The sequence below is a fragment of the Elgaria multicarinata genome, chromosome 4 (assembly GCF_023053635.1).
Source record: "Elgaria multicarinata webbii isolate HBS135686 ecotype San Diego chromosome 4, rElgMul1.1.pri, whole genome shotgun sequence".
NCBI lineage: Eukaryota > Metazoa > Chordata > Lepidosauria > Squamata > Anguidae > Elgaria > Elgaria multicarinata.
Window position 1 is genome coordinate 7,391,296 of NC_086174.1, and position 21,361 is coordinate 7,412,656.

The 21,361-nt window shown below is 45.8% G+C and overlaps 1 protein-coding gene across 2 annotated transcripts in view; it reads right to left on the reverse strand.

The window, feature by feature from the left end:
* Positions 1-17,933, reverse strand: part of CTSB (cathepsin B) — a 31,152-nt gene extending 13,219 nt beyond the window's left edge. The window contains exons 1-5 of one of the 2 annotated variants that reach the window (XM_063123717.1): positions 17,823-17,933; positions 7,590-7,742; positions 6,846-6,931; positions 4,798-4,915; positions 920-1,038 (exon numbers count right to left, since the gene is read on the reverse strand). In XM_063123717.1, coding sequence (XP_062979787.1) covers positions 920-1,038; positions 4,798-4,915; positions 6,846-6,931; positions 7,590-7,715 — 449 coding nt within the window. In that variant the 5' untranslated portion in view covers positions 7,716-7,742; positions 17,823-17,933. Of the gene's footprint in view, positions 1-919; positions 1,039-4,797; positions 4,916-6,845; positions 6,932-7,589; positions 7,743-17,822 lie in introns of those variants that run through there. The other variant, XM_063123716.1, reaches the window with a different exon arrangement.
* Between the last annotated feature and the right edge of the window lie 3,428 nt (positions 17,934-21,361).

The window sequence follows — 21,361 nt, forward strand, 5'->3', positions numbered from 1 at the left end:
TGTCCAGCTGGAATCTGGCTTCCTTTAACTTGAGCCCGTTATTCCGTGCGACTAAGAGCACATTTAATGTGTTCTTAGCCGCACTCCAAGGGCCAAATCAGACATTACTTTAAAACTGCGTCTAGCAGCTATTTAAGAACATAAAAGCCATGCTGGATCAGAAGGAGGTCCAACTCATCCAAAATTCTGTTCACACAGTGGACAACCAGCTGTTTTCCAGGAACCCAACCCAACCCACAAGCAGGACATGAGTACAACAGCACCCTCCTGCCCATATTTTATTTTATTTATTTATTTATTACATTTCTATACCGCCCAACAGCCGGAGCTCTCTGGGCAGTTCACAAAATATTCCTCAGCAACTGGAATACAGAGGTATAGTGTCTCTGATACCTGAGCAGCAAATAGCCATCAAGACCAGTAGCCATTGTTCGCCTTCTCCTCTAGGAATTCATCCAAATTGGTGGCCATCACTGCACCTTGTGGCAGGGAGTTCCACAGTTTGACTATGCACTGTGTGAAGAAGTCCTTCCCTTTTATCTCTCCCATCAATCAGCTTTATCAGGTGACCCTATTGGATTCTAGTATTATGAAAGAGAGGGAAAATCTCTCCCTATCTTCTTTTCTTTCTTTCCGATTTGTTGCTTTTGTTTTCATTTTGCTCTAGGGTAGTAGGCCCAGGGGCTCAATCCAGATCTTGAAACCTCCCCATGTGAGTGTCCTGATCAACACCCCCTGCACCTACTCTAGAGTAAAAGAAAAACAAGAAGTTGCTAGAGACAGATCTAAAGTTGTATCAGTTCTTTATCTCTGACCAGACATAGGTGTGCAGCGTATATCAACTTTGCAGTGGTTACTCCTGAACGGATCCGCTTCTCAAGCGGTCGAGAGGCCAAGTCAGGGCACAGTGCCAACTTACCCCATTCCGCACTCGAAGCCGCAGCAAGAGAGCAGGTCTTCTGCAGAGATCTCCACATTCACCATGCCGTTGGTGTGGATGCAGTTCCGGTCTGAAATGGCTTCCACCGCGCCAAACGCCTGCAGGTGGCAATTCGAAGAGTAAGTCCTGGCCCAGGCGGCTTCTTATGCACAAGCCTTTAACTTTACTCAAAACTCACACTAGTCAAGTGCCTGAAACTCCATCCACCTGTTCTTCAGGCAACCTGGACTCCCCCAGGTCCTGTCTACACAGTATAAAGTGTTGGTTATCACCTTTAAAGCCCTACATGGTTTGGGTCCAGGTTACCTGCGGGATCTCCTTCTCCTGTACAATCCACCCCGCACACTCAGGTCTTCTGGGAAGAATTTACTCCAGCCAACAAAAATAAGGCTGACAACTATTACCCAGAGGACCTTTTCCTCTGCCGCTCCCAGATTATGGAATGACCTGCTGGGAGAGATTCGTCAATTTAACAGTCTTCTGGATTTTAAGAAAGCTAATCTCTTCCAGCAGGCCTACCCAGTTGAATTTTAGGATGTATTATTATTATTATTATTAATAATAATAATAATATTTATTTATATAGCACCATCAATTTTCATGGTGCTGTACAGAACAAAATAAAACAAAATACAAAACACCCTGCCATATGGCTTACATTTTAAAATCACAGTGACAAATGAACAGGGAGGGGAAAGGCCAACCAGCACAGGGGACAATAAAATAAATAATAAAAACTAGTATCGTCACAGTACAGATTTATAAGCTTTTGAGAAAAGAAATGTTTTCAAATAAGATTTTAATAATGTGCTTTTAAAAATGTATTAGTTTTAAATGTTTAATTATATGCATTTTATAGCATTTGCATTTATGTTGTACCCTGCCTCGATCTGGAGGGAGAGGCAGATAACAAATTTATTATTATTATTATTATTATTATTATTATTATTATTATTCCTACACATCCCCAATTTTTCCTTTTCCGCCTCCCCTTCGCACTGGAATTCCTGCAGGACTGGATGTTGTAATTGTTTTGTATATGTACTTTTATGTTTTATTTTACTGTACGATTCGTTTTAGTTGTGTGCTGCCTTGAGTGGTATGTCAGCCCCAGAGTAGAAGTATTTCCATAAATAAAAATAAATAAAGGAGATTTATTCTCCTCAAAGCTAGGAATATTTAACAGCCTGCTTTATTTTTACTTTATTTATTTAATTTAATACATTTCTAATCTGCCCAATAAGTAATAATCTCTGGGTGGATTACAACAAGATTAAAACAACAAAATGTCATTTTAAAACACAGCTATAACGATAAAATTCAAAGAAAATATTTTAAAAGAATGAAATATATGATAATGCAAAAAAGAATAAAACAGCACAGGAGTTGATAACACAGCCATAATAATCCAGAACTAGATCGCTGTTGATTGGAAGGGGGGAGAAATTACTACTCTCCTTCAATGGGATTGAGCTGGACATCAGGAAAAACTTCGTTAAGGTTAGAGCAGTACGGCAATGGAACCCATGACCTAGGGAGGTGGTGGGCTCTCCCACACTAGAGGCCTTCACGAGGCAGTTGGACAACCATCTGTCAGGGATGCTTTAAGGTGGATTCCTGCAGTGCGCAGGGAGTTGGACTCGATGGCCTTGTAGGCGCCTTCCAACTCTGCTATTCTATGGTTCTATGAAACTTTGAAAGGAATTCACTCTGGCTGGATTCTACACATGCTGAACACCCGGCAAGCACACTGGAGTGGCTGCGTGTTTTGAATGGAACAACTGCAGCTCCGAGGCCGCACTGCACCACACACAAGAGCAGTCATCTTTAAGCTTTCCCAGAAGTTCATGCCCTCAGCGATGCCCATTAACGCCTATATTTTTAGAACAGATCAATGCAGTATAGAAGTTAGTGACTGGGTTCGCACAACACGCTAACCTACCCTCAGGGGTTGAGTGTGGGTTGTTGGTGAACCGTGGGTTAGCATGTGGAATGCCCTCCCCTTGGAGGCCCGATTGGCACCAACACTGATTGCATTTCGACGTCAAGTAAAAACATGGCTTTTTAACAAAGCCTTTGATGGTTAAACTCACTGGCACATTGTTTTAACTCATAGAATCATAGAATAGCAGAAGAGCTTAGAATAGCATAGAAGAGCTTCGGCTATTGGGCGGTATAAAAATGTAATAAATACATACATACATACATAAATAAATAAATAAATAAATAAATAAATAGCAGAGTTGGAAGGGGCCTACAAGCCCATCGAGTTCAACCCCCTGCTCAATGCAGGAATCCACCCTAAAGCATCCCTGACAGATGCTTGTCCAGCTGCCTCTTGAAGGCCTCTAGTGTGGGAGAGCCCACAACCTCCCTAGGTAACTGATTCCATTGTCGTACTGCTCTAACAGTCAGGAAGTTTTTCCTGACGTCCAGCTGGAATCTGGTTTCCTTTAACTTGAGCCCATTATTCCGTGTCCTGCACTCTGGGAGGATTGAGAAGAGATCCTGGCCCTCCTCTGTGTGACAACCTTTTAAGTATTTGAAGAGTGCTATCATGTCTCCCCTCCATCTTCTCTTCTCCAGGTTAAACATGCCCAGTTCTTTCAGTCTCTCTTCATAGGGCTTTGTTTCCAGACCCCTGATCATCCTGGTTGCCCTCCTCTGAACACGCTCCAGCTTGTCTGCATCCTTCTTGAATTGTGGAGCCCAGAACTGGACGCAATACTCTAGATGAGGGCTGTTAATACAACTGTTTTAACTGCACCTATTGCTTTTAAATTATATATTGTTTTAACTTGGATTATGGTTTAATTTGTTTTTAACTGTGTATATTTATTGTTTTATACTGTATGTTTTTATTTAAATGCCGCCCTGAGATCTTAGTGATATAGGGCGGGATATAAATATTTTAAATAAACATATGTTGTCTGAGCCCAGGTCACTTTCCAAGGGTGGCCTGTTAGCCACCCAACGACAAACCATGGGTACTCAAGGTGGCCTGCAGAAAATGTCCTGGGTTCAGGTAACACGCTAACCCATGGATCAACAACAAGCCACCGAGTGTGGGTTTGCATGTTTTGCAAACCCAGTCAGTATCTTCACCCAGAAATCAAGCTAGGCCTAAAGGGCTAGATCAGTGGGCTGAATTGGAGAGTTCGGCAGGCACTGGTAGAATCTGACAAGCACTGAAGGATCTCCTCCTTCAGCAGGTATGGCTGAGGGTTAACTCCACCCCAGTTTAATGCCTACGCAATTTCCTGCCAGCTGTTCCTGGAGAGTATTATTGGTCCATGACTGGAATAATAGGGCCAAACTAGATCCAAAACCATTTGGGCAAGTGAACAAATGTGCAAATGGCTTTTAAAAAACACATACCAGACAGTAGAAGGTATTGCGGCCCCAATCCTATTTTGAACCTTAAAAGAGCCATCCCAGCAATTGCTGACTTGTACAAAGGGCATTACATCTAGTTTGTTCTTCCGGTTTCCCAAACACATTTGCCACTGTCTGCAGGCACACCGGAACGCCGCACAGAAAACTCCACGTCATCTTCCAGAAAAGGAAACACTCCTATCGGGTGGGCAACGCCAACAAATTCCATACATCAGCTTTCCCCCAACTCGCTTCCCTCCAGCGGTGATGGACTACAACTCCCATCACCCCCTGGATAATGGGAGTTGTAGTCCCAACACACCTGGAGGGCAACAGGTCGGGGGAGGCTGTTGAATGTCAATTTTGTGCACGTGCGCTTGTTGATGGGTCCACATGCTCAGGCTTAAGGAGTGAGTTCTGACAGCCCACTGAGCATGTGCAGACTGGCCCAGTTGGCTCCGCCCTCCCCATCCCATCCTTACCCAGCAGGAGCCGCAGGAACCTTGGTCTCTGATTTCATTGATGGTCGGACACTTAGGCCACTGCTGGCGGGAATCAAAGCTTTCGGGTAAGACCAGGTCGCCGGCAAATTCAAAACTCCTTGTTTCGAGACGGGGAAGGAGAGAAAAGAAACAGGAGAAACGTTTTGGTTCGGTGCATCCTAGTTTCTCCCAAAATTCCAAGCACTCAGAAGACGACGCCCGGTCAAGTCGAGGTTCACAGGCATCCCTCAGGCTTGGAGCAGTCTTCCTTTCTCAAAGAAGTCCGGAAGGAATAGGGACTTATCTTCCGGCCACCCCAATCTGGAATCTGCTCCCCTGAGAAGCCCACCAAACTCAGAAAGACAGGCGAGGCATGGCTAATAAGGCAGGTTTTCCTCCAATAAAGTACGTTTCGTTCATTGAGGTTTAAAAACCAAACAGGTCTGTCTATCTGGATTCCCCCTCATTCATTCTTCATAACCACAAAGTTCTTCGCTACCCTGAAAGAAATTGACTGATACGGTCAAACAAGTAAGCTTTCTGGCTGAGAGGGGATTTGAACCCAGGTCTTCGCGAGCCAACGTTCCGGCATTAGCCATTACACCCTGCTCCATTTTATTTATATCCTGCCTTTCCTGCATTGCTCAAGGACATATAGAACTTTGGCTCCCCTGCCTATTTTATCCTAGTCCCAGAGATGGTGAGTATCACAAAGTTACCCAGTAAGCTCTTGAGACCTGGGTTCAAATCCCCCACTCCGTCACCCCAGCCAGATATGAATCGCCCAGAGAGCTTCGGCTATTGGGCAGTATGAGAATGTAATAGATAAATAAATAAATAAAATATGCTAACCGCTAAACCACACCAACTGTTACATTTGTGAATCCTGCCAGCTGTAACTAGTTAGACATCACAAACCAGTGTGAGTACAAGCTGTAAGTTGCTTTACAGGCTTGCAGCTAAGAAGCAGGTGATGTTTAAAAGCTACTCCCACAAAAATAGTTTCCCCCTCCTACTTAAATGTATGGAACATTTGTCATCATTAAAGCACTAGTCCTCATGAGTATAGTGAGGGGTTGATCCGAAAGCACACCTGACCATATTTCATTCCAGTAAGCATCAATGTTGTCAAAAAGTCATTCTTTCCTAGAACTCATCTGCCTGAAGTTACTGAAAGAGTGTTCTGTGTTTTGTCTTTTACACTGGCCAAGCACAGCCATCTTCGGCACTTATTTATTTATTACATTTATATACCGCCCCACAGCCGAAGCTCTCTGGGCGGTTTACAACAATTAAAAATAGTAAACATTAAAAGTATACAAAAATTTAAAAAACATAAAAACAGTATAAAAACAACAGTATTTATTTAAAAACAACAATTCTGGGGTCCATTAAAAACAAACTTAATGTTGTTAAATGCTGTTAAAATGCTGTTAAAATGTTAAAATGCCTGGGAGAAGAGAAAAGTCTTGACCTGGCGCCGAAAAGATAACAATGTTGGCGCCAGGCGAGCCAACGTTGGCTGTGGGGAGGGAATTTAGGCTCGTAAACACAGGCCCCTGCCAGGATAGGGCTTAATGTCACGACCGTGTGTGTCACAGGTTCCCTCCCAACCAATCCGCACTTATTTTAAATGACTGGTAGTTTGAAAAACCAAGAAAGCCTGATACGGAATCAGGTATTGGCCCGTGTGGCTCTCCAGATGTTGGTGGACTGCTACTGCAACATAGCTGGTGATGTTGCAGTTCAACAACACCTGGAGGGCTGTACATTTCCCACTCCTGCTCTACGCTGACTGGCAGCATCTCTCCAGGTGTTCAGGCAGGGGCTTTCTTAGTCCTCCCTGGAAATGCTAGGGATTAAACCGGGGGCCTCTGGCATGAGCAACGTGTTCCCTGCCCCTGGGCTGTGGCCCTCTCCTTATCTCCACCAGCATTTTAAGACGACAACCGCTATTACGAAGACAGCCCTGCTAGACAAAACAGGAGTTACAGCACACACACACACATATAGCAGGATTAGGCGCCTGTTCAAAGTCAACACCTCACCTTTCGGGCAGTTTGACGCCGTGCAAGAAGGTGCCACACAACCTTTTCACATAACTGTAGTCTACGTTGTGGAAGTTGTGCCCGGCCTTTTAGAAAAGAAGAACAAAGCATTTTAAAACCTACAAGCCAAGAACATGCACGTAACTTCATTTATTTGCTGAGGTTTTACCTCAGCTTTCCTCCAAGGAGGCATACGTACGTGGTCCTCATTACCTCTATTTTATCCTCACAATGCCATTGGATTCCCTCCCCCCCTCCTAGCTGCCGCTTTCCCCTTGCCAACCCGCAGGACTTCCCTGAGGCCTCCACGGCACCAGCAAGCTGCCCAGCCTCCCTTCTGGACTGCCATAGAATTACTGTTGTAAAGTACAGCAGGCCAGAGAGGAGGCCAGGCGGCTTGCTGGCGTGCACTGAGGATCAGGGAAGTCCCATAGGTGGGCGAAGAGCAGTGGCTGGCCATTGGGCTGAATCGGTCCAAAGCAGTTCTGCTGCTTTGAGCTGAGGCAGGCCAATCTGGTCCTGAAGCAGATTCGGACCAAACTGGTACGCTTCGACTTGGATTCGGGACCGAAGCGAAGCACAGGCCTAGTCCAGACAACAGCCTAGCTACTACATGTTGGGGTCCATCAACTCCACCCGTGAGAGCCAACGGCCAAGGAAGGGGGCATTTGCCACGCTGTGACTCAGGGGACGGACGGACGGACAGCCAACCCACCCCACTCCACCCGCTGGCCATTCACTCACCTGCCAGGTGGTGTTGAGTTTATTGATGTAGTTCACTAAGTCGTTAGAGAGGGGAGGGAAATTGGGGACGTAATGGCCACTCGTGAGGGCCACCAGGAGAAACACAGTTGCCACGGACCGCCACATTTTGGAGACTGGACCCTGAGGGGATACCTGGAAAAAAGGAAGATGTTTAGGTATTTGCAGAGCTGGAATAAGTTACGAAATGAGCATGAACAGGGAGCTGCCACTCTCCCCAGTACTGGGACAAGGGAATTTTTAAAATAACACTTCCCCGCTCTGGCCAATTTGACGCATCACAAGAAGCCAGGTGAGAAATCACTGACTGCTTAGAAGCCTGGGTGAACGCCCTCATTAAAATTAATTTAAAGCATTTTTATTTTGCCCCTCAGCCAAAAATATATATGTTATGAACTAGGTACCAAAACCAAGACATTGCCAGCAGGCATCCAATCTAAAAACGACACGTCATCAAAGGAAAGAGAGGTGGGGAGGGGAGAGGAAAAAGCAAGGGGTCTTTCAACAAGGCTAGCTTCGCCTCCCCGCCTTCTCACCCCCGCCTTCTCACCCCTGCCCTGCTTTTCAGGATTCAGATCACGTGACTGAATGCTCCCCCTTACAATAAAAAAAGTCCCGCTACATAGAAAACCTTTGCGAAAGCAAGTCAGCGAGAGGTCCTGTGTGCAGAAGAAGGACCATTCAAAGTGGTATAGCCCAGATGCAGAATTCCACCTCCCAAAAGCTGGGCCATGATGCTCCAAAGACACATGCATAATTTGACCAGCCTGCTATCTGTAGAACCTTCCCTGCTAGCAGTCAGCAAACAGATAATCTGGGTCTGGGAGCCTTTCTGTATTGCCAACATGACTTTGCACATCTTGGCGGAAAAGCTGCCTCTAGCAACTCTGCCCTTATTTAACGGACTAGTGCAGAGCCCATATCACCATGGGCCCTAGGAGTCTGAGCATGAAACATACTGCTCCTTGACTCACGCTATGTCAGTCTCCAGAAGATGGATGGAGGTTATTTTTTTTCGACGCAACCAAGGACTTCCAACCCTCACTTCCTCACACACTTTGCTGCTGAATGACATTCGCTAGGGAGGTTTTGGGCTCTCCCACACTCGAGGCCTTCAAGAGGCAGCTGGGCAACCACCTGTCAGGGATGCTTTAGGGTGGATTCCTGCATTGAGCAGGGGGTTGGACTTGATGACCTTGTAGACCCCTTCCAACTCTGCTATTCTATGATTCAGGCCTCAAGCCCACCTCCTGCCCTCTGCCCCCCACATTTTCAAACCTGGCTTTTCCTAGGGCCGCTTCTTTTCCGCCATTGCCACAGAGCGTTTGCTACCACCATCCCGGCTGCCAATATGGCTGCTCCAAGAGTGAGCTCCACTCACATTGCCCAAGGCCCTGCATCCCTGCCTTTGTGAGCCCCCCACCCCCGCACACCTCTGCGGTGTGGAGCTACATGGGAGCTGTAGTCCCCCAACCGCCTCAGGCTCCTGGCCAGGTGTGGAAGCATACTGTTTGCCTATTAAAGCTCAAGCTTCAAACTTTTTTCAAAGTTTCAAAAATCTCTGCCCATCTACGCTGCTCAAGATTCAGTTTGAAACAAAAGTGAGCAAAATTGGTCAGGTGGGTCTCAAGTAATAAGCTTTTCCCTACCGCTTTCTTATATAAGATATCACAGTTTGCAGACTCTCATAGAATCATAGAATAGTAGAGTTGGAAGGGGCCTATAAGGCCAACAAGTCCAACCCCCTGCTCAATGCAGAAATCCACCCTAAAGCATCCTTGACAGATGGTTGTCCAGCTGCCTCTTGAAGACCTTGAGTGTGGGAGAGCTCACAACCTCCCTAGGTAACTGGTTCCATTGTCGTACTGCTCTAACAGTCAGGACGTTTTTCCTGATGTCCAGCTGGAATCTGACTTCCTGTAACTTGAGCCCGTTATTCCGTGTCCTGCACTCTGGGATGATCGAGAAGAGAGATCCTGGCCCTCCTCTGTGTGACAACTTTTTAAGTACTCTTCAAGGACTTGAAAGGTTGTCACACAGAGGAGGGCCAGGATCTCTTCTCGATCCTCCCAGAGTGCAGGACACAGAATAATGGGCTCAAGTGACAGGAAGCCAGATTCTGGCTGGACATCAGGAAAAACTTCCTGACTGCTAGAGTAGTAAGACAATGGAACCCATGACCTACAGAGGTCGTGGGCTCTCCCACACTGGAGGCCTTCAAGAGGCAGCTGGACAACCATCTGTCAAGGATGCTTTAGGGTGGATTTCTGCATTGAGCAGGGGGTTGGACTTGATGGCCTTATAGGCCCCTTCCAACTCTACTATTCTATGATTCTATGAGAGTCTGCAAACTGTGATATCTTATATAAGAAAGCGGTAGGGAAAAGCTTATTACTTGAGACCCACCTGACCGATTTTGCATTTTGGATTCCTGCATTGAGCAGGGGGTTGTTATTATTATTATTATTATTTATTTATATAGCACCATCAATGTACATGGTGCTGTACAGAGTAACAGGTAGAGGTTGGACTCGATGGCCTTATAGGACCCTTCCAACGCTACTATTCCATGATTCTATGTTGTGTCCTTGTCCAATACAACTTTGACCCAAAAATTCTAACTGGATGTCAAGGCAGGACACCATGAGCTGTAAGCCCATCCCGTCCTTCTGCGGAACTGAAAGAGGAGTCCTACCAGCTGCATTGACTCAGATGCTTTGGTGGTTTGTTAAACCACTATCCATTTCTCCTTTTCTCTCTCTCTTTCTTGCACACACACACACACTGACCAGCTGGGACCCAGAACAGCTTACTAAAAGGAACTCAATAAACGAAACTCTTGTGTCACAAGATCGAGAGTACCACAATTATTTCCTCCATCTCTAGCCAGTCCCTTGCTTAAGTTCGCTGCAAGCTTTGGAACCAAGAGAGTCTATAAAACAGTATCAGGTGGAAAGAGAAACTGAGGCCAAAGGCAGAGGAATTGCTTGTCCAGCTTGATTTAAAATAAATCAATAAATCAAACACTAAGTAAGAAATATTCCAAATAAAACATATGGAAAGAATGAATTCCGGCAGATGCTCAAGTACTCTCCTCAACTATCGAAAGATGCACAAGCCATTAAAAGATTAAAAAGAGTCCAACCGTGTTCTACATCTGGGCAACCTAAAACAGTGAGACTTGTTCAGGTAAACATCTGTGCATGCGAGGCATAAATTCTCATCTCTTTCAGCCATAGAAGGTAGACACAGCTACTTCATTGCTACCTGGGTCTTTATCTCCCCTTACCTGCCTTTCCTCGTCTCTGCACCAGTCACTACTGCCCTGAAACCTCTCTTTATCAGTTTTTGTGGCACTTACAACCCACACAAATAGGCCCCGGTTCATGAGAGCTAGCAACTTATCTCCTGAAATTGACATGCTTATTTCCCCACTCCCCTTGCGAACCAGAAAGGCAGATGTGACTATGATATTACCAAAGGTGCCTCCAGATCAGCACCCCCATCCTAATGAAACAGAGAAGTGTCTCCCTTCATGCCGGTTGGTTTCGAGGTTCTGAAACATTTGCAAGTCTTCTGCCCAGGGCAGGATCCGAATCCTTACCTCGAGAGGAGGAGGAGCCTCAGGCACCCTCTGCTCTGAAGTCAATCCCCAAAGAAATTGTGAACAGGGAAACTGAGCAACACACACACCCCGGCACACACACACACACACACACACACACTCTACGAACGGCCAGGATTCAGCAGAAACACATATGCTGGAACACCCTTGTTTTTTTTGAACGTAGGAATGTTCTGAGAAGCACCAGCAAAACAAACGCACCGTTTGCCAATAGCCCACTTCCAAAGAAAAACGCAGTCCGAGCACGCTGCAGAGGCCTTACAGCTCCAGTCTAGAAACAGTTAACAAGATTGGAAGGAGGGCCAGGCACCGGACCAACTTCGATGTCAAGATAAGCTGTGTAAAGCAAAAGAAAAACAAACGGAAAAAAAGCAGCCTCAAAAGGAACCTTTCCACCCTCGCAATCGAAAACAGACACAAGAGCCAACGCGTGACTTCGTTACAGACCTCAGGAACAAGGAGACTTTGCACTACGATTACGGTCACGATCAAAGCTTTTAAAATAGCGACGTGGGGTAGTCCAGAGGGCTATTTGGGACTTGGGCACACAAACCGGACAATCTCTTCCACCCAACAAGTTGGGCCCGACAGTACTCAATGACGGGTGTTTTTTTTTTTAAAAAAAAAGACAAATCCCTGGACATTTGGTGTACGATTTGGTGGGGCAGCCGAAGGCTTATTTTGGGGTACACTGCCCCAATTCCTTATCTGTAATTATCATCAGGATCCATCAAACATTAATGGGAGTCGCCCAAAAACAAGTTTTGCCTGGAGGTAATTGTTAGGGGCCGTGAAAGGGACAGTCCGTCAGTCCGTCCGTTCCCATCCTGGCAATATAAGGCATAGGGCAGAGCAAAACTTGCGTTGGGGTAGAGGCGTATCAACTTTATTTCCTTTTTAACCTTACCGAGAGAGCCATGTTTCAAAGGAGCTAGTGACCAAATTCTGCACTGTTAGTAGAACAGTGGGCCATCTGTTTTAGGAATGTTTAGGATGTTTTTAGAATATTTTAATAATGAATACTACGTTTTTAATTCAGTTGTTTGTATTTTATACTTCTTGTTGTTCCCTGCCTCGATCCAAACGGAGAGTCAGTTAAGAAAAAAATTTATTATTATTATTAATTGTTATCACCTATTGATATTTTCCCATAATCTACTGCATTTAAAGTCATCCACTCAGTCTCTCTCCTTTCACTAGAACGATTTCTCCCATCAGGGTGCAACTTAATTGCTAAAGGCCAGGACTGCAAATTTATTTATTGATTTATTACATTTCTATACCGCCCAATAGCCAAAGCGCTCTGTAGGTTATTTATTTATTTATTAAATTTATACACTGCCCCATAGCTGAAACTCTCTGGGCGGTTTAAAGTTAAAAACAGTGAACATTAACAAGTATACAAAATTTAAAACCATCAAAAATATAAAAACAACAGTATAAAACAGTATCCATTTAAACAACAACAGTCCTTGGGTCCATTAAAAAAAAAAAACGAACTTCGGATACGCTGTTAAATGCCTGGGAGAAGAGAAAAGTCTTGACCTGGCGCTGAAAAGATAACAATGTTGGCGCCAGGCGAGCCTCATCGGGGAGATCATTCCACAGTCGGGGGGCCACCACTGAGAAAGCCCTTTCCCTTGTTGCCATCCTCCAAGCTTCCCTCGGAGTAGGCACTCTGAGGAGGACCTTAGATATTGAGCGCAGTGTACGGGTAGTTTATGGCATCATAGCCACTGGTTAAATCAAGTCAGGACTGTCTTCCCGGTTATTGTTCACTTTCTCACCCCCCCACTGCCCCACCCTTTTCACGGAAATGGAAATTATATCAGAGTTTATTTACTTGAAAGAGTATCAGGTCTGCCACTAAGTCACGCCTCTGCAGCCAAGCAATACAGACCACACGACACCCATTTCTATACTACTTAAATTATCAGACCCACACAGAGCATTCCTTGAAGAGGAAAAAGACATTTTCACCACTCCCAACACCAGTCATCTCTCCAGACCTATAAGCCACCAAACATACTGAGCAGAGATGGCTATGCCCTTTTAGCCTCGCAGCCTTTATGTGGACTAGAATGCCTATTTTGCTTTTAGGCATAAGAAGGGGGGGTAGAGAAACACATCCATCTCCCATGCTAACTAACCTGCTCTCAAGTACAAAAGAATAGTTCAAGCATGTTTTGTTAAGGTGAGGCAGAGACAGAACTTGGCCAGACAACAGAGGGGAAAAAAATCAGGATTGTACTGGATAAATGCGGCCATCGAATCATCTGACTTAAACCACAGTTCTAAGCTTACCAGTGTGCAAATGCTGCTGTGGCTTCCTGGCGAGTAAACCCATTTAGGAACAGGCCATTCATTTCAAGTTCAGACACTAGAACGTGCCCCACCCTTGGAGTTTGCCCACCTTCATCACAAGGGGCCTTGAGAATGGAGTTCAGGACCTATTGGTATATATCTGGGAAATTTGCAGTAGATCAGCAAGACTCCTAACTGTTCAACAACAGCAACGAAGATGCCGGTGATGCAATGCCCATGATACAGGGCTCCAAAACATAACAGATGGCCACCACTAGCACATCCAGTTTTTAAATTTATAGATTTAAATTTTAAATGTATGTATACTCCGCTTCTGAAATCTCTTCATTGGCTTCCAATTCACTTCAGAATCCAATATAAACTTCTCCTGTTAACCTTCAAAGCTTTTCACGGTCTAGCTCCTTCCTATCTCTCCTCTCTCATCTCACACTATTGCCCCGCTCGTGCTCTTCGCTCCTCTGATGCCATGTTTCTCGCCTGCCCAAGGGCCTCTACTTCCCTTGCTCGGCTTCGTCCATTCTCTTCTGCTGCCCCTTACGCCTGGAACGCTCTTCCAGAACATTTGAGAACTACAAGTTCAACTGCAGCTTATAAAGCTCAACTAAAAACATTTCTCTTTCCTAAAGCTTTTAAAACTTGATGTTGTGCAGACTCTACACTGTTAGTTTTACCCTACCCTGTGCCTGCTTACCCTACCCTGTGCCTGTTTGCATTCTCTTCCCCTCCTTATTGTTTTACTATGATTTTATTAGATTGTAAGCCTATGCGGCAGAGTCTTGCTATTTACTGTACAGCACCATGTACATTGATGGTGCTATATAAATAAATAATAAGAATAATAATAATAATAACAACAACAACAATAATAATAAATCTACGTATAAAACATAGTTTAAAATGCGGATACAATGACACAAATACATATGTTACCACTTATAAGCTGAGCCAAAATCAATAGCAATGTACAGCCCTACACAAACTTACTCGCCTGACCCGCAAATTGCATATTTCTGAGCCTTGGTGTTTCCAAGCTGTAAAATGGGTCTTTGCGCTTAAGGAGGGCCGGAACAAGTTGCTGTTTCATAAAAAGGCAAGTTTACAGCTTCCGCCACCTCTCACAGTGTCTGTGATGCTCACTTGTGAATGCACGTACTATTTGGTTGTTTTGATGTAACTCGCTTGGGCAGTTTTAGGGTTCAAATCTCACGTCTGTAGTCCCTCAGATGCAGATTTGTACCTGCTCATGTTGTAGGATTCATGAGATAGGGCGGATAACGGCTCCACCCGCTCTGCACCACTGCCCCCACCATTATTTTGGCTCTGTTTGGTGGATTCTCGTGTGGTGCAGAGTGGTAAGCGGCAGTTACTGCAGCTGAAACTCTCCCCACGGCCTGAGTTCGAGCCCAGCGGAAGCTGGTTCTCAGGCAGCCGGCTCAGGTCGACTCAGCCTTCCATCCTTCCGAGGTCGGTAAAATGAGTACCCAGCTAGCTGAAAGGTAACCACGACTGGGGAAGGCAACGGCAAACCACCCCGCTACAAAATTCTGCCAAGGAAATGTCAGCAAAAGCAGGCGTCTCTCTAGGAGTCAGCAATGACTCAACTGCTTGCACGAGAGGTTCCTTTCCTGGTGGACTTCCACGTTGTAGTAAAACATAATGAAGTATATCCCGCAAACTTGGAAGTCTGCTTGCTCCTGGTCTGGAGCCGGGCTGTACGAGCTTCTTGAATATACTTCTGCTTTGTTTATTAGCTAAAAGCTCAAGGTCACCTTCCCCAACCTTGGGCCCACCATATGGGTGGGCCTACTGCTACTTATCTGCTACCAAAAGTGCTGAGCGTAGGCGGCCATGCCTCTTTATCCTTCGCGGTACTCCTGTGATTTATTGGGCAGTACTCATGTGGACTAGCGTGTTTATTCTGCTTTTAGGCATACGAAACAGGACAGCTGGAAGGAAACACCCACCCACCTCCCATGCTAACTAAGCTGCTCACAAGCACAGAACTACAGTTCCAATAGAGTTCATTAAGATGGTGGGGGCTGATGGGATTTTATTTATTTATTACATTTTTATACTGCTCAATAGCTGAAGCTCTCTGGGCGGTTCACAAAAATTAAAACCATAATAAATGGATGGGATTGTAGTCCCATCCATTTGGAGGGCCTCAGGTTGGGGCTAGGCATACAGTCCGCCCCCCACACTCAGGTCCTCTGGGGTGAACTTACTTCAGTCAGCTAAAACTAGGCTGACATCAGTTTCCCGGAGGACCTTTTCTTCTGTCGCCCCCAGATTGTGGAACGGCCTGCCGGAGGAGATTCGTAAAATTAACTCTGTGATTTTAAGGCAGCTTTAAAGACCAGCCTTTTCTGGCAGGCCTATCCAGATCCATGTAAAAATCAAGAATTTTTAAGATGTATTGATTTCCGTTCTAAAGTCGTTCCCTGCCTCGATCCAAAGGGAGGGGCGGGTAAGAAATAAATATATTATTATTATTATTAAGATAAAGGGAGAGCTACGCCTAGGCAGATACAGTCATACTCGGAGCAAACCCATTGAAATGTGTGAGGGGACGGACTTGTGTTTGCCACAAGTCACTTACATCCTCTGTTTATTTCAATAGGTCTACTCTGACTGGGTCTTGCTCCTATAATTAAGGAGCAGGGTGCTTCTGTGAGTGCATGGCTCAGACCAAGAATTTGTCTTTAGTTTCAGAACTGAGCTCACAGACCTTTCAGAGCAAAACAAACACACTCCTGGGTCTTTCCCACCCCCCCATCCCATGTTTAATTTCAGCAGCCTAATTTTTTTTTGGGGGGGGGGTTGGGTACAGTGGCTTTTTGTTGCTGTTGGTTCTGCTTAATAGCAGAAACCCTTGTGGATCTACTGCCAATCACCCAGAGATCAACTAGTGATATCCAATTGACTTTTTGCCCATTCCTGTTCTTCAGGTCCAGAACCGACTTCTAGACCAAACATGCACCATTGGATCAACCCTGATTATTATCTTACACTGCCTTGGAAGAGCTTCTGCCCTAAAGGACGGCCAAGAAATATTTAAAATAAAATAATGATTCAAATAAGCCGCAATCCAGTTGTGAACCTTGACCTGGCAGTTTGAGGCCTACAGTTCAGAGAGGGCTGCCCCCAACCTGAGGCCCAGCTGGGAATGATGGGAGTTGGCTGTCCAGCCCATGGGGTGGGCCTCAAGTTTGGGGCAGGTTGTGCTGAACAACAATTAACACTGCCCTTTAGGTAACTAATGTACATTTCAAGGGGTCTGGCCCCACCTTTTCAATTCAGGAGTAGGTCTAAGGCAGAATCCTGGAGTCAGGATCTGGACCTGGTGTGTGTTGGTTGAAGCATGTCATTGTTCCAGTTTAGCTATCACGGAATACAGCAGTGTGTGTGTGTAGACAGAACACCAGGCCACTCCAAAAGTCATCCAGGTGAAGGTGAGCATCTAGACCACCCTCTCTTACCCTACCCTGGGCACAGATGCCTATAAACCGGCTTCCTCTCTTTCCACCCAAAGAAACCGATTTCTTTAAGAGGCGGAAACAAATCAACAAGAGAGACAGCTCCAGTTACAGGAAGCGGTTTCAAAAACCCAGCAAGTGATACAAAGTGAGCGATCCGGATTGCAGATCTCCGCGGCAGGAAAAACAAGCCGTTCCGCTTTGGGGGCAAGCCCGCACCCCCCCCCCCCCAATAAATCCTACTTCGAGAGGAGTAAACCCACAGAACTGAATGGGACTGCAGGTGGTCGCGGCTCACTTAAGCGCCATTCATTTCAATGAGTCTACTCTAAGTAGGGCTTCCGTTGGCTTTTGCCCTTGGCTATCAAAGAGGCTGGTTTAGGGTCAGAGATCACCTCGACCGGAGTTCGCCCGCTCCCTCCTCTCTCAGGCCCCGATTCGCACTGCAAAAGCGCACGTTTTATTACCAGGACCTCACCCCCGTCGATTCCCAGCGCGGCCAGATCCAGCCCTTTCCCCAACCTCCCTCCAAATCCTCCGCACTACCGTTCCCATCAGCCGTGAGCGCTGGGGCAGAGAATCATGGGACTTCCAATCCAACACCTCTCAAACTCATCCAGGGGCGCAGAGGTTCCAATCCTCATTGCTGCAGCCTCAGGATTGTATTAGGGCGCAATAATGGGTCTGTTTACACGGGGTGGGGGAGAGGACCCTTCCACTCCCATCAGCCCCAGACCTCCGAGCTCAGGCCTCCCAAGGGCAGGTGCTGCTTCGGATCGGGGCCCTTACCTACGACGGCGCTCGCGGGAGCAACAGCAGCAGCAGTACAGCTCAGCTCGCAGGCCCCAGCTGGCAGCCCGCCCTTATCTACTGCAGCAGCCGGGCCCGCGGACGCTCCTCCTCTTGCTGACTCAGCCCACGTGGGCCGATCCGCCGACAGCTGCAAGAGCAGCGCCTGACCCAGCGGCACGTGACTCCCCCCCTCGCCCTCCCCATGTTCTGCCTCTTCCCACCCCCATGGCTGCATCATGTGATCCACTGGATCTTCCAGCCGCACCCAAACCATGTCTTCCTTTGCATCCCCTCCCTCCAAGTAAGCCTGGTTGAAATCACTGGGGCTTACTTGCGAGTAATTTTTTTTTAAAAAAATTAAAATTAAAAAAAAAATACTCTCAAGTAAGCCCCAGTGATTTCAACCAGGCGTACTTGGAGGGAGAGGATGCAAAGGAAGGCAGCAAAAAAGCCCGCTCTGCAAGCATTTTTGCTTTCGCTTGCGTCTCAGAAGGTTGCACGACCCCACGCACGCTTACCTGGGAGTAAATGCCGCTCGATTCAGAAGGACTTTCCAGGGCACAATGCCTAGGATCGGGCTGCAGGCTAGACGTAGTTGAGGGGGCCTCGCAGTGCGATCCTATACTTGTCTACTCAGACGTAAGGCCCGTGGAGTTCAATGGGACTTACTCCCGGGTAAGTGTGGATAGGGTTGCAGCCTTGGCTTAAGAATGTAAGGTAGTATCCCATGTTAATCCTACTTCGAGTAGACCCCATTGGAATGAATGATTAAATGAGTCACAGCTGCCTTAAATCCCATTCATTTCAATGGGTCTACTCTAAATAGGACCATTATTGGATAGGATCCATAAGAAGAGTCATGTTGGTTCAGACTAAAGATCCGTTGAGTCCAGCATTCTGTTCACAATGTGGCCAACCAGCTTCCCGCGGGGAACCCATAAACAACCGGAGTGCACTGACACCCTCCTGCCCATGTTCCCCAGCAGCTGGTGTGGATAGGTATACTGTCTCTGATACTGGAGCTATCAGGACTATTAAGGATTCCCTAGTAAGGGTATGTGGGATGCATTGGGAGAGTGCAAGCCTATGCATGTTTACTCAGACGTAAGCACCTCTCTGATCAAGTGTGTCTGAATAATGTAGGGTGACCATATGAAAAGGAGTACAGGGCTCCTGTATCTTTAACAGTTGCATAGAAAAGGGCATTTCAGCAGGTGTCATTTGTATATATGGAGAACCTGGTGAAATTCCCTCTTCATCACAACAGTTACAGCTGCAGGAGCTATACTAGAGTGGCCAGATTTCAAAGAGGGCAGGGCACCTGCAGCTTTAACTGTTGCGATGAAGAGGGAATTTCACCAGGTTCTCCCTATATACAAATGACACCTGCTGAAATTCCCTTTTCAATACAACTGTTACAGATACAGGAGCCCTGTCCTCCTTTTCATAGGGTCACCCTAAATAATGTTACCCTGTTAAGCATGTTTATTAGTCTGGGGCTGTAATCCTATAAACATGCAATGTGGGACACTTTCAATGGGATTTACTTTTGAGGAAACTTGCATAGGCTTGCACAATAAATTACTCTGTTTTTACCTTGCCCTTACACCAATAAGTACATAATGTACCCTTTGTGTGGTACACTTCCATCTTATGAGCTCTCAATGGGACTTCTTCGATTCTAAGACGCACACTAATTTCAGTACCACCAACAGAAAAAAAAGCTTTGATTCTAAGAAATAATAAACGCACCCGCGATTCTAAGACGCACCCCGTTTTTAGAGATGTTTATATGGGGGGAAAAAGTGTGTCTTAGAATCGAAGAAATACAGTACTTTTGAGCAGACACCCATAGGATTGCACTGTTACGGCACACTTCTACGCATGTCTACATAGGTATAACGCCTGTCGAGTCCAATGAGAAATAATAATAATATAATACATTTCTTACCCGCCTCTCTGTTTGGATCGAGGCGGGAAACAACAATAAATATAAAATACATAAAGCTGAATTAAAAACAGTATACATTATTAAAACATCCTAAAAACTTCCTAAAATTACACTGGATAGGCCTGCTGGAATAGATCAGTCTATTGCTTTTTTAAATGCTAAAAGACTGTTAAGTGAGTCTCCTCCGGCAGGCCATTCTACAGTCTGGGAGCAGCAGAAGAGAAGGTCCTCTAGGTAACAGTTGTTAATCTAGTTTTGGCTGACTGAAGTAGATTGTTCCCAGAGGACCTGAGTGTGCGGGGTGGATTGTACGGGAGAAGGCGATCCCGTAGGTAGCCTGGACCCAAACCATGTAGGGCTTTAAAGGTGATAACCAACACTTTATACTTCGCCCGGAAACTAATTGGCAGCCAGTGAAGAGACTTTAAGATTGGTGTAATGTGGTCACCCCTAGGTGTACCGGTGACCAGCCTGGCTGCCATATTTTGGACTAAATGAAGTTTCTGGATTAGGCACAAGGGTAGCCCTAAGTAGAGCGCATCGTAGAAGTCGAGCCTCAAAGTTACCAGCGCGTGCACGACCGTCTTTACTCCTAGGGAAGTGTGTTTTAGGATGGCAACCCTGTGAAGTTAGTAGGGTTGTGGGAGTGTGGCTGGTCTGAGGTCATCCTGTGGGTTGTATGGCCAAGCAGCAAATAAGGCCCTCTGAATTTGGGAAGCAGTATTGGTAGCAGACAGTGTTGGGCTACTAAGTCAGCCCACCCCATGGGCCGAAACTGGGGGGAGAAAAGGGGATGGCACATCCACCCCACCCCACCAAATTAGCCATGAATGCCACCCATGGCAAGGAAAAAACAACTGTTGCCTGTTGGTAGTATTACGCAATTTGCTGTCAAGTGATTTTTATTTATTTTAACCCAGGAAACCAACTCAAAATTAATCCCTGGCTTTGCTAATAGGAAGACTTCCATCATTCTCTGGATTTAGCCCTGGTCCTAAACCAGGGGGACAGACCTGGGGGACAGACCTGGTGGACAGCTGAGTTTGATGTTCTTCTAAAAATGTACCTCATTTTTGTCCCATGATCCTAGGTACCTGATGCCTGTAGTGACTACGGGTGCAATCCTATGTTTAGACAGATAAAAGCCCTACAACTTCCAGCACGCCCCAGCCAGCATGCTGGGAGCTGTAGGACTTTTTTCTGTCTAAACAGAAGATGTATTTATTTATTTATTACATTTATATACTGTCCCATAGCCGAAGCTCTCTGGGCGGTTTACAAAGAGTTAAAAACAATGAACATTAAAAACAGATATACAAAATTTTAAACCATCAAAAGTATAAAACAGCAATATCCATTTAAAACAACTACCCTATTTCTTCGATTCTAAGACACACTTTTCCCCCGTATAAACATCTCTAAAAATGGGGTGTGTCTTAGAATCACGGGTGTGTCTTAGGTTTTTTTTTCCTGTTGGTGGTACTGAAATTAATGTGCGTCTTACAATCGATGGTGGCTTACAATCGAAGTATTCTGGGGTAAGTTAAAAACTCAGCCTATATTGTTAAATGCCTGGGAGAAGAGA